The sequence below is a fragment of the Phyllostomus discolor genome, chromosome 14 (assembly GCF_004126475.2).
Source record: "Phyllostomus discolor isolate MPI-MPIP mPhyDis1 chromosome 14, mPhyDis1.pri.v3, whole genome shotgun sequence".
Taxonomy (NCBI): Eukaryota; Metazoa; Chordata; class Mammalia; order Chiroptera; family Phyllostomidae; genus Phyllostomus; species Phyllostomus discolor.
The window spans coordinates 14,640,328-14,654,150 of record NC_040916.2 but is presented as its reverse complement, the minus strand read 5'-3'; the positions used below and the strand labels follow the sequence as shown (position 1 = coordinate 14,654,150).

The 13,823-nt window shown below is 37.8% G+C and overlaps 2 protein-coding genes across 6 annotated transcripts in view; one reads left to right on the top strand and one right to left on the bottom strand.

Moving 5' to 3' along the window:
• TRMT1L (tRNA methyltransferase 1 like) overlaps window positions 1-12,521 on the bottom strand; it is a 28,573-nt gene extending 16,052 nt beyond the window's left edge. Inside the window, exons 1-7 of one of the 2 annotated variants that reach the window (XM_028530631.2) lie at window positions 12,039-12,521; window positions 8,208-8,315; window positions 6,544-6,657; window positions 5,912-5,976; window positions 4,194-4,323; window positions 2,671-2,794; window positions 1,870-1,949 (exon numbers count right to left, since the gene is read on the bottom strand). In XM_028530631.2, coding sequence (XP_028386432.1) covers window positions 1,870-1,949; window positions 2,671-2,794; window positions 4,194-4,323; window positions 5,912-5,976; window positions 6,544-6,657; window positions 8,208-8,315; window positions 12,039-12,276 — 859 coding nt within the window. In that variant the 5' untranslated portion in view covers window positions 12,277-12,521. The remainder of the gene's footprint in view (window positions 1-1,869; window positions 1,950-2,670; window positions 2,795-4,193; window positions 4,324-5,911; window positions 5,977-6,543; window positions 6,658-8,207; window positions 8,316-12,038) is intronic. The other variant, XM_036014998.1, reaches the window with a different exon arrangement.
• Window positions 12,522-12,530: 9 nt separating this feature from the next.
• SWT1 (SWT1 RNA endoribonuclease homolog) overlaps window positions 12,531-13,823 on the top strand; it is an 81,463-nt gene continuing 80,170 nt past the window's right edge. For all 4 annotated transcript variants that reach the window (XM_028530629.2, XM_036014997.1, XM_028530627.2 and 1 more), the window contains exon 1: window positions 12,531-12,839. The gene's annotated coding sequence lies outside the window, so the exon portion shown is untranslated. The remainder of the gene's footprint in view (window positions 12,840-13,823) is intronic.

Below are 13,823 nucleotides of genomic sequence, written 5' to 3'. Positions count from 1 at the left end.
AGGACATTCATCCAAGAGCAACAGAATCTACATTCTTCTCACGTGCATACAGAACACCTTCCAACAGACGTCACAGTTTAGGGCATGAAACGAGTCTTAATAAGTTTAATGGGATTGAAATCATATCAAGCAACTTTTCTGACCACAATGGTAAGAAAATTACATGAAGAAAAGTGGAAAATCCACCAATATGTGTAGAATAAACAACATGCTACTGAAACATGCCACTGAAAAACCAATGAGTCAGAGAGAAAAGCAAAAGAGAAATCGAGAACTACCTTGAGACAAATGAAAATGTCACATATCAAAACTTACAGGATGCAACAAAAGCAGCTCTAAGTCATAAATGCCTGTCTCAGGAAACAAACAAAAAAGTCTCAACCTTAACTTTACACTTTAAGTAAGTAGAAAAGGAACAAATAAAGCCCAAACTTAGTAGAGAAAAAGAAATAACAAAAAAGTATAGCAAAACTAAATGAAAGAGAGACTTAAAAAAAAAAGAGAACACAAATAAAATCAGAAATGAGAGAGAATAAGTTATAACTGATACCAAAGAAATACAAAGGCTCATAAGGGACTAGAATAAACAATTACATGTCAACAAATTGGACAACCAGGAAAAAATGGATAAATGTCTGGAAACACACTAACTACCAAGACTAAATCAGAATGAAACAGAAATCTGGACAGACAAGTAAGGAATTCAATCAGTAACCAAAAATTTCCCAATAAAAGTCCAGAACCAGACACCTTCATTGGTGAATTCAATCAAACATTCCAATAAAAATTAATACCAATCCTCAAACTTTTCCAAAAAATAGAGGAAGAAGGAACCATTCCAAATTCATTTTATAAGGCCAGCATTACCCTGATACCAAAATCAGACACAGACACCACAAGAAAAGAAAATTACAGGCCAATATTCCTGATAAACATAGATGCAAAAATTCTCGACAAAATATTAGCCAACTGAATTTAAAAATATGTTAAAAGGATCACACACCATGATTAAGTGGGATTTATTCCAAGGATGCATTGATGGTTCAACATCCAAAAATCAGCCAACAAATAAAGGACAATCAGTTAACAAATAAAGGATAAATATCATATGATCATGTCAATAGATGCAGAAAAAGGATTTCACAAAATTCAACATCCATTTATGATCAAACTAACAAAGCAAGTATAGAAGGGATGTACTTCAACATAATAAAAGCCACAGCTAACATCATACTTAATGGTGGGAAGCTGAAAACTTTTCCTCTGAGATCAGGAACAGGACGGGGATTGCCATTCAAATAATTATCTCACACACACACACACACACACGACAGTAACACAGATGGAGAAGAGGCTCAGTAGACATACTAAACAACTGAAATAGTCTTTGTCTGGATTCTGATTTGATAATAAGAAACTGAGATAGTTGGGCACATATACATTTAAGGATATTAAAGAATTATTCTTAATTTTTTAAGGTATAGTACTGGTATCAAAGTCCTTATCTTTTAGAGCTCTAACTGAAATGTTTGCAGATGAAATGGCATCCGTGATTTGTTTCACTGTAATGGCTGAGAGGATGGGGACATGAGGTCTGAGATCAGTGCACGGGGTAGTTACAAGTCTGAGAGGGAGTTGGTAATTTGTGGAGTGAGGATACAAAGGGATTCATTCATTAATACTTTCTACTTTTTTACATATTAGAAACTTTTCCACAGTAAAAAAAAATTTACCTTGGATCTTCAATTTTTATATTAAAAATTTACACTAAAATATTAAAATATTCTATGATATCCACATACATGTTCTAAGAAAAAAATACAGTACACATCTGATAAAGCTGGGTTCTAAGAAAGCTTCGTTACTAACCAGTGGCTCCAAAGGCATCTAGACATTCCAGTGGTTTTCGTTCCTCGGCCAGAGCAGCCAAAGTACAGAATATCAGCTGCCTAGAAGAAAGTACAATAATCTGAAACAACTGTCCTCTACCATGGCTTTGTCACTACAGATTTTATTTTATTTAAGAATATGAGAAAAAAAAAGGACAGTGAGAACTAGTGTTCCTACTTGAAAACAGACCTAACAACATATTACTATTTGATAACACACAAAGTAGAAATTTGTGAAATTAAACTATGAAGTTAATTGGGTCCTATTAACAAGTATGCACTGTGAATAATGATTTTAGAAACAAATTTTATAAATAAAATCTGCCCACAAAAGCACTGTTCATTAATTATATAAAGTTAGGTGTACTTTACTCTCTGAGGAAGAAATAGGTCTGAGAAAACACTAAAATAGATCATTTTCATTCTGTACCTAGTTTTAAATTTCAATACATGAGAATAGTGATTTTTAACCTTTTTCATCCCATGGCACACATAAACTAATTACTAAAATTCTGTGGCACATCAAGAAAATATTTTTGCCAATCTAACAAAAAATAGGTATGATTTTGATTCATTTGCACCAGATGGCTATTGTTGTATAGGTCACTGTCAGTGCCCCAACTAACTAGTCAGGTGTTGCAGGTGTTGAAAATTCTTGTGGCACACCGGTGTGCTGGGGCACACAGGTGGAAACTTGCTACATTAGAACATAAGGATTAAGAGAGGGTACATTTGTAATGATTTAAAATATCTTCATGACACTTTTCTTAATTTAGCTTACCGATTTAGTTTCATTTTGGGATTAAAATAGGAATCTGTTTTCTGAGGTATGGAATAGTTAGGACCAACTTGTACATCTGTGTCTGCCTCTTTCAAAATTTCATTAGGTGGTTTAGCAGCAGAAGCTAAGATGAAAAAAGATTTCTAGTTAAATACAAAATAATTTTCAATACCTAAAACAATACACATTTAGAAAATAACTTCCCTTTATAATCATGTGTTGATGTAATTAGTTGTGTAGGTGTTAAAAACTGATCTACTCAGCACTGTCTCTGGAAAAGAGTAGTACTCAGTTAAGTATTCAGTGAATTAAAGTTTATCAACTTAAAATCTTAACTGCCTAGCAGATCAGTACATGAATACATGATACATAGTTAAGAACAATCAACCTAAAAACAAACAAGAAAATGCAGCAAAAGAACAATGAACCTAAGATAGTGAAGAATCCTGAACACCTTTATTACTCACCGAATACCATATTATGCTTACATAGGTTGGCTGCTAAATATGTCATTGTGGGATAATGACTAGAAAAGCACGATCTCTGTATGGTTACATTTCATTAGCCGGCATGGATGACAAAGAATCACTGTACTTCCTGAACTTGCTGGATTTTAGAACACTTTCTCATAATTATGATTTAAATCACAAATTACATTCAAACAGATATGAAGTAAAGGGGAAAGAGATTCTACATTTAATATACATTAGAGTCATTTAGTTCCGAACTCAAATGAAATATTGATGTATTTATGTATGAATGTTTTACATATTTAAGAAATGGGACATATGTAATATGTGTGGGAAAATATATGAGAGTATATCAGAATGTTAAGTAAATGACAACCCTATTTCTCTTCTTACAATGCCAAAAAATAGTAACCTTTCCTAGCATTGTGTTATATATTCTTCTATAGCCACCAAAGTGGCATCACAAACCTCACAGGATCAGTCTTTCTCAAACTAGATTCTGTGAGAAAATTATTTCAGTGCCTTTTTTCTCAACTCTTAAAAGAAAGGTATGTAGCACCATTCTAGACAGACAGAAGAGAAATTAATTCATTGTATACAGTAGGTGCCTTAGAGCGTGAGGGGCTTACTGCTTAATTCTTGAGAAGGGCTCCCTCAGTGATACCTTCCAATACCTTGATACCACTCAGGATGGTATCAAGGGTCTTCACGTCATTTTCCCTCCTGTTTCCAGTGTGTTCCAACAATAAGTATAACAGCTATTTGTGCAGGAGCCATGGTTAGTAATACAGCCCTACACTCTTTCATTAAGATCATTACACTTACTTAAACATCAATTGCTTTTTTCTACCCGTGTTAAATGTATCTGTTAATTGAGGACAGATAAATGTTGGTGGAAGCCTCACAGAAAGAAAAGAAAACCTGAAGTAATGAAGTAGTAATTAACTAAGTGATTTAGGTGACTCTCTTTATCTCCCTGATGTCTAAAAAGAATAATTGGACTACTGTTTAAGGATTTACTTATTAACATGTTAATGAGACTGCTCGACTTACCAGCAATATACCTGGATTTAGTCTCTCCTTTATTCACGTGGCGCCTAACGTGTCCAAGCATATCAGTCCTTCTGGTGATTGTTGCTGAACAAATGATACAATGATAATGGGCGCCCATTTTACTGGATATCTATCAAACAGAGTATTTAAATAAGTTACTAAGACAATGAAGTAGAAGTTTGTTTCAGGTTGCAAATTTACATATGTTAGTGTGTCTTGGGTTTAACAGTATAGAAGATAGTAGTAATTTTGCCTTGTGACTGAAGAGATGTTTACTTCCTTATATTTATAAATGCTTTTTAATTTTACTTTACAATAGGCTGCAACTTTATTTTTTTAGATTTTTCCCATTCATTCTAACCAGCAAATAACTGCTGGTTAGATCCTCTTTTCTACAAACAGCACTTACAAATGGTGTATTAGTAGTAGTAGAGGTTTAACTGGCTCTCCAGGAAAATAAGGTTCTGATTTAGTGTTTTCAACTTTGTGTAGTATAAATACCCTACCATTTCAAGAAGAAATACTCTGCAATTACAAGCTACAATTGTGACAGATTTCAAACTACCAGTGTGACATTGCTAAGTGAGTATTTGGGAAAAGACAGCATTGACACCATGTAGATATTATATAAATAACTTTAAGAGCACAGATAACAGAAAAATGTAGTAAAATAATTAGGAAATAGTGAGCTTTGAGTATTCATTACCTTTGCTTTTAATATAACTTATTCACTTTTGAGTTTATATAATTTAATTTTTAATGATAACTACATTTAATAACCAGCTTTCAAAATTTCTAGAAATTTGGGCTAGTTCCAGCAAACCAAATTTTAGAGACATGATGAAAAGTCTATTTTTCCAAGTAAAAAATTCTCACTTTATAATTTCTCACATAGCTGAGAACCAAAAGACTACTCCAATGGCTCCTTCCTACTTTTGATGCTTCACCCTCCTATTACTTGGTATCATATGGCACGGAGAGAATAGTCAGGGACACTGCACAGAATTCCTTATGGTACTGCGGGTTTCATATTCGAAATATCTCGCATAAGGTGCACGGACCAAGAACTGCCCTGACTCCTGCTGGAGAGATGTTTTCCCCCCCACCAGCACTTTACTCTCTTTAGTGATCCAAATGAAAAATTAATAATAAAGACTCATTCAACTAACATGTATTCAGGATAGTATCACTAAAAATATTTTATACTTTTTATTCCCCAAAGGTCAAATCTATTCTAAAATGAACAAATGTACTTATAAAAAAAAAGCTATCAAAGATTTCAGCAAGTTTCTTATTCTGTCCTTTGACAAATTAAAAGGAAAAGCATAGGGAGGATGATGGGAATGAATCCACACATAGTAAGATATTTATTAAATCACAGAAATTGAAGGCCCTCATTCCATGATGAAAATTTATTTTAAAAGAAAAAATTACTTTTTATTTAAATTCTCCATTCTAAAATTAGTAAATAAGTTAATTTCACTTTTGAACACAGCAATTCATCTCACTGAAATTGGAACTATAAAAACAATTTAATACATGCAACTTTTTTCCACGCACTTCATATTTTTCCTCATATGATAACCTGAAAGCACTCAGTTACAAAATCTTAAAGTAAATCTCACTGCTGAATATGAACATTATAGTTTTAAAGTAAGTAAAAACTACACCTTTTCTAAAGAGGGCTGAATTTAAAAATAAATCTAACATCTGATTACCTGTTCTCCAATAATATTCGGTTTCACTGGGCGACAAGGTAAGTGACAGATGCACATTCTGTAACCTAGAACAAGGAGTGGCTGTTCATCATATCAGTTTATTAGATATTCAATTTTCACTAAAAATTAGCAAATTTTATAAGAGTAACTGGAACTATTCTTTATTTGTAATGTCATAAGTTATTTAAATGAGACTGCCTTAATTTACTTGCTATATCTAGTATAGCATAAAAACAAACATAGGCGATCCAAGTTTGAATACTGGTTTTGCAAAGACTATCTTGTGCCATCTTGGAGTAGCCACTAAGCTTCATTAGAACTCAATTTTATCATCTATTCACTGCCAACTTGACTTTTCCTTGGGTGACATTGTTCAAAATGTGGACCCCCAGGGCCAAGCAGAGTACTCAGTACAGAACAGATGTCTAATAAATATTTGCAAACTAAAATACTTGTGCCTTATACTGCTATTGCCTCGAGAGCAATATCAATCAACACATTAAAAAAAGGGGTATGAATCCCTCATAATTTTAAACTTAAAATACTTCATTAAGTTCACACTTAAATGCAAAAACCTGTATCAAATCTTGAATTTCATTTATAGCACTTTTAGCAAGCACAAAAATACTAACCTTCAAATTCAACTGAGACTTTCCAGTGTAAATTTTGAAGGTGCCTACGAAGCTTATGACTGTTACAAGCTCTGAATTTCTCCTTAGGGCACAATGGACAAGCCTGTTTGTTTCCTGATAAAGAAAAAGGAACCAATGAAGCACAGACCATACCAGCTGTAAGTGCTGAGATTCAGCTACAAAAAAAGTCACAGGGGATTCCCCAGCCCCACCCCACCTGCTTAGATGTCTTTCCTAACTTTGGGGAGAAGTCACACCCTATCTCAGCAGGTAATTAAAAGCAATTGTTTTGGCACAGGGTCAGTGATTTTTACCCTAAACGACTCTCTCTGTGGCTAGCTGCTATCTTTGATGCCACTTCGAACAGAAAGGATGAGGAAGTGATAATCTAATATATCCCTCCAGCCAAAATGCCTGGCAGAGAATCACTCTGTACTTTGGACAGGGGAAAAGGTACAGTTGTTACACACTCCTGGAGGGACATGAGTTGGGAAGAGAGCATAAGTACTCTGGCAGTAAATATGTGGAGTTAGAAAACTGGAAGAAGGAACCCAAAGCAGTAGAAGGAATTGCATATAATTGCTGTCCCGAGACTGGAGGCATGACAGAAACAGAAATAGGATACAGAAACACTGTATCCTATTACTGAATTTATAAAGTCTTCCTTCTTTATTAGCATATTTTTGGAAAGATTCTGGATCATCAAAATAGAAGTCTTATTTAATTAGAAATGTACCTCAAATAAAAACTTTGATAGTGTACAAAACAAAGCTTTAAATTCAGATTTAAAGCAATAGAAATATATAGAAGTAATCAAGAACCCATTTAATAAAGTTTAATCCAATAAATACCTTTCATATATAGCACACTGCAAGTATAGACATGATTTCTTCTTCTTCTTCTTTTTTTTTTTTTTACTGTTGTTCAAGTACAGTTGTCTCCATTTCCCCCCCCACTATTCGATGCAATTTACTTTAATATTAATACTCAGCCTACTTTGCCCTGGCTGGGTGGCTCAGTTGGTTGGAGCATCATCCCTTACACCAAAAAATTACAGGTTCAATCCCTGGGTTGGGGCACATATCTAGGTTGTGGGTTCGATCCCAGGCTGGGGTGCATATGGGAGATGACCCATCAATGGTTCCCTCTCACATCAGTGTTTCTCTCACTAAAATCTATAAACATGTCCTCAAGTGAGGATTAAAAAAAAGTCACTCTACTTCAGAAAACCATGAGGTCATCTTACGGATGGAATCCAAGCACCAAGGATGGCAAATCAGAAAGAGAGGAGCTTGGGGCATTGACAGAATTGTAGAACTCTTGGCCCAGCCTAAACTGCCCACCTTGGTACTTATTTTACATGTGAGAATATAAGACTCTGTATTATTTAAGGCAATGTTTTTCGGGGATTTTTGTTATTCATAGCCAAACGCAAGTTTTAACTCAGAATACATATACCCATGAGAGAGTAACTTCCTTGAGCAGTTGTGAAGTAACTAATTCACTCATCACCTTTGCATATCAGTTTCCTGAATAAAAGGTATTAACCAGTACTAGTGCTCTAGTTCCATGGGACATACAAGACTATTCCTAGACTTTTCATGAGTTGAAAGATGACAAGCCATTAGAAATTAAGGGAAAAAAACCCACTGACATGGAAATACCTGCGTCAAGATTATCTGAGTTCAATGAACTAGAAGAGTCAAAATCTTCAGTTTCAAAAGCTAACTTCTCTAGGTCAGCAAGCTGCCTTTGAATTGAGATGTGTCTCTCTGAAAGAAAAATTTAAGAATTAGAAAATTACATTTTAACAATCTATATTAAAAAAACAAGATATACAATATATGAACACGTTTAAAAAATTAAAAAAAAAGAAAAAACAATCTATGTTCCAGTTCCCTTTTTATTCATCGCTTCACAGAGTTTTTGTTTTATTTCCTGTAGCCTAACGCCCTGATACCTAGATGGGGAATACTGCTAGGACTCAGTTTATAAGATGACAAGTGTGCCTCAGGATGCAAAAAGTTGGGGGAAGAAACATTTGTGTAACCTCACAGCTTCAAAATTTAATTATTCAATATAATTCCACAAAAAAGTGTTTCTGTTCTGTACAAAACACTGAAGAGACATTAAGTCATGCTCCTATTTTCAAAGAACTTTCAATCAGGTAGGAGAGATTTAACTACTAACTACATCACAAGGCAGAATGAAATGAACACTTAGGGTAAATATAATGTAGGTATACAGAGCAAAGGGTAATTAATTCCAAGTGCCTTTTCAGAATGTCTTCACTGAAGGAGAGGCATTTGACTGAAGACTTAAGGAATAAACAGAATTCAATTAAGTAGAGAATCGGTGGTAGGCCTTATGAAGGTAAGTGACTTCATAAACAAAGGCATGAGGTATTAAAAAAAATACAGACTTTTCTATCCCCCCCCTGCCCCCGGCTGACTGGAGCTGGTAGAAAAATATGCAGCCAAAATGTAGTAGAGATAAAAAAAAGGCATACAATTTATACAAGTGAGTTTGGCCTTTACTCTTTGGGCAATGTTAAGTCTTTCCAGGTTTTTGAGGAAGTGGATGATATGATGGGAATGTGTTTCAGAAGGGTATCTCTGGGTGTCATACCAAGAATCAATAATTGAGGTGAGAATGGAAAGGTATAGGAGAACAGAAGGTAAAAAAAAGTAAAGCAGCAAAGAACTTGGGATGTGGATGTAAAGTAAGGGTGAAGAGTAAATTCACGAACGAGTCTAAGATTTTGAGTTTGTATCATTGAGAATAATGGTGCCATTAACCAATGAAGAAGAAAACAATTCTGGCAGAAAGGAGAAGGAAGAGAAAAAGGGAATTTAGTTCTTGACATAATGGGTTTGATGTACTACTGGTATTTGTGTAGTCAAGTCCAGTAGCCAGCTGAATTGTATTTGGATCTCAGGCTGAATTCGGACTAGATATAAATCAGTCTCAGTAACACATTTTCAGGTTTCTCAAATATTTCATAAACTTCAAATGACATACTTCTAAATTTTGGAAAAGTATATTTACAAAGTGGGAGACTGAATACATAAGACTAGGACATAACTGTTAGGAAAAGATCCTCAACGAGACAGGAGATGATGGGATAAACCATAAGGCTCTCTAATATTCACTATTTGATTAAGTTACACAATTTAGAACCTTCAGCCTTTTAAATTTTATTCTTGACACTGTTACTGTTCTGCCTAATTCCATTTCCAGCTTCACTTCCAGTTTCTCTGTTTACCCTTCTATATAATTTGTGTCCTTGTCTGTCTCCCCCATCAATAAGTAGTAAGAAGATAAGGGCTAGGTCCTATTTATCTTTGTAATGGCTATGCAGTAACTTGCAAACTGCAGGCAGTAAAGTCTGTTAAATTTTTTAAAATCATTGATCTTTTTGGATGCAGCGGCACGAGTCTATAATTTTGGAATTCAATTTAGTGCCATCAGCTATGCTCAAATTTATTAAAATACAAATGTTTACCTTATTTTTACATGAGAAAATCAGGACGCATTATTACTTAATTCAGGGATTGTTCAAAGGAATTATGATACAATTTCTATAAATAGGCAATTTTTTTTCCCATTTTAATTGCCGGGTCACATAATTCAGGCGATGAATCCATGTATATAAACCAAACTATTTAATTTGTAATCATAAAGTCTTTTGGTGTCCATGGTTCAAAGATCTGTATATAAAACAAGATATACAGTACTGTATAAAGATGTGCTTTTTGAAATCATTCTAACTACTAAGTGATACAAAATAAGAGAAAGGGGCCTAGTAAATTAGAAGAGGAAACAGAAAATCCTGTGGTCCACTACTGAAGAACACTTCCAAAGAGCTGTCTAAAGATTCATGATATGCTTATGTGCATCTCTGAAATCACTTTCTGGTTCAAGATAGTAGATATCAATCTGTACTTGAATCTACTCAACCTTGTTGCAACACACTAATAATCCAGAAGTCAAGAGACAAATCTCATTAAATCAGAGGAGTCCAGAATGCTAGGAGGTTCATTCACAACTTTTGTTACTTTTTCCTCTATTTTCAATTCTATTTCAGATATGCCATCTTCATCGTGCCTACTTACGACTGATTTCAAAGGACTAATTAGACCATCTAGAAATAATTCTTAAAATGTAATTAATATGTATTTCTAATGCATTTCAGATTTCTCAATTGTTATGTATTTGTCCCAGTAAGGCATTTCCAGGTTACTCAAACACTGCATTCTTCAAATTACATACTTGAAAATTTTAAAAAACATGAATAAATCTCCTTAAACTGTTTTAATATATTCTTGATGGTGAGGAGGTAGCGAAAGCATGCATTCCCTAAAGCTGCTAAACCTCGTCTGATTAATATACACAGAAGTGAGGTAGGGAGAATAACTAACTTAGGAGAGTGGACCCTTTCTACCCCCACTGCAGTTGTGGGTAAAGAAACAACTGGCTTTATTTTTACCTATTTGCACCTACTAGCTATGAAGGCCTACCTGACTTTGTCTTTTCCATGATCAGCCCTACTCTTGAGTCTACTATAACATCTTGTAAAATAGCAAAATAATTCTATTAGATTACTATCCAAGTGTTTTATGACATTAAACTCACAACTAGCCTAGAAGTAGGAAAGATAATGAATTTAAGATGTTTTGTTACAGAAAGAGCATAAGGGTCAATCTATGGATCATAATTTCTTTTTAACTTTCTTAGACCTTACGTTTAAAAAATGTTCAGAAGATTCTTAAGAAAATGTTACTAATTAATCTTTTAAAGCCCTTTATGGCCCAATAAATCACCATTTAGAAAATACGCAAGCATATTCAGAAGCACAGACGACATCGGCTATTAATTTTCCAACAGCTGACTTCTGATGGAATGAAGTACAATACTCAGTTGGTATTTATGTCTGAGGGAAGACATCCATAATTTGGCCGACTATTAAACTACTCATCATCCTCAAATTCTTTTCGTTAGCAAGCTTTTATAGAAAATGAAATGAGAAAAACCCATCTTTTTGTGTATGTCGAAGCATAAAAGCTAGTTGAAAGCAATTATTTCTAAATCTTGGCAGCGAGGATCTACTACAGTAAACACGGGTTGCCTCGGTTACTGTCACATTTTTAAAGGACTTGGTGTGAAGCTGAGGGAAACTACCAGATTAGGCATAACTTCCTATTTGTGTACCAGGAAAAAAAATTTTAAAAACCTTTCAATGAAGAAGCCCTCAGACTGATTTTGCAGCACCCCTGGCCTCCCCATAACCTTCATCGCGACGTCCGCGAGGTTTATGGACATGACCTCTCCCATTCTGTGGCCGTGTACCCAGCTACGCGGGTCCCTCCTGCCGCCCTCATTCCGCTAAACCTGCCTTTGCCCAGAAAAGCCATCCCACTGAAGAAGGGCCTCCCCAGTAAGACGCACTTTCTCGCTTTTCTTGCAGCAGAAAGACCTGGGCCTCCTGCACTTACTGCTTTCAGCCTCGTCAGGGGCAGAGGCTAGGGACGGGGACAGGGCCGGAGCCTGAGCCAGGGCAGGGGCTGGGGCTGGAGCCGAGGCCGGAGTCGGAGCCGAATCCGGAGTCGGAGCCGAGTCCGGGGCCGGAGCTGGGACCCGAGCCGAGTCCGGGGCCGAGATCAGGACCTGGGCCTGGGCCACCTCCTCCTCCTTCTCCAGGGGAAGCAGCTCCTCCTCCGCCATATTCTCCATAGTTACCGCCTCCGTGCCAGACCCGCCCGGGGACCAGGAGGGGCTTACGGCGGGGTCAGAGAACAGGCGTGCATGCCCAGAGGGCTGGATCCAAGGAGTGGGAAAGCAAGTGGGGAGGGCGGGATGCGTGCAATAAACAAAAGATGAAGGATCAGTGACCAAAGCCTGTCGGCAGAAAAATTAAAAGCCAGAGGCAGCGATTTGCGGTCCCATCCGCTTCCCTTTCCCTGAGGCGTTACGCCGCCACCACACACTGCGCAGAAGCGAACTAGCGAAGGCGGCCAATGAGGTAAGAGAGTTTTGTTTCCACAGTGCGTCTCCGTTCCAGCCGTCAACCACTAAACCAAGCCAAGACTACAATTCCCAGGGTGCACCGCGCCGACGGGGGGCGGAGCCGGAGTTCTAAAGCCTAGAAGAAAGTCAATGCAAAGCTAAACGGTCGCTCTGGAGCCTTCGAGTGGTAACGGGGTCCGAGTACAGAACTACATTTCCCAGCGGGCCTCGGGCTCAGGGGTCTCTTTCTCTCGGCCGGGACTCCGGAGTCGCCCCTGCCCCCGGCGCTGGTAAGGTTGGGGAATTGGGGACGTTCATAGACGTTTTTCTGGGTAGCTTCCTCCCCTTACTCCCGGACCTTGGCGGCTGCTCGCCGGACCGGGGACTCGAGGGCCACCGGAGCTCGCGGCCGGCGACTCTGTGGGCGGACCCGGAGTCGAGTCGTGTCGGTGAAGGGTGTGGTTCTGGCCCGGCCCTGCCTCTGGGGGCTGTCTCTCGCTCTGCGTAGGGGCTGGTCACGTCCCGCGAACGCCGTGGGTCCCCGCGACTCCGGAGCCGCTGATGAGCTTGCCTGTCAGTCCGGTTGATTGGAGTTGGGGTCCGCTTTTCGTTTCGCACCCTTACCCACACCGTGACCCGAACACTCTAATTTTATTTCGGCTTTAATGTACACATTTCCCAGTGTCTTCAGCGCTGCTTGGTGGACGTAAGCGTCTCGTGGAAAAGTGCCCGGTCCCCGCCCCCTTCCCTCCGGTCCCCGCCGTTGTCCCGGCTTTTAATACCAGAACTCTTGAGTGCGTGGAGCTTTGGGCATTTGATTGTTGCAGTTCAGATTCCCTAAGGCATATGGCCGAGAGACCCCAGCCCCGCCGTAGTACTTCTTTTACCTTTACTCTAGGCCTGCAGGAATTTAAGTCGCAGTCGTGCGAGCCCGCGGGGACGGGCACGGGGAAAAAAAGTTTTTCGCTTCTCTGACTGGGACGGGCCCGAACGTTATTGGCAACAGGAGGGGGAAGCCTCTTTTAGTTTCAGGTGGAAGACAATTAAAAATGGGATAATAATACATAATAGTTACAGAAATGAGTAGTGGCTATTTGTCCATCAGCCAAGAATCCTTTATTTTTTTACTTCTGAAAACTAGATGGTTAATGAAAGCTTGATTCGGCGTGTCGATCTCATCATTTATTACCAGCTGGAAATCAAGATGAGAAGGGTTAGATTTGAGCATGTGCCTTCTGTGGGAATTTTAGCGAGAATGTCCAGGCACGGTCCCG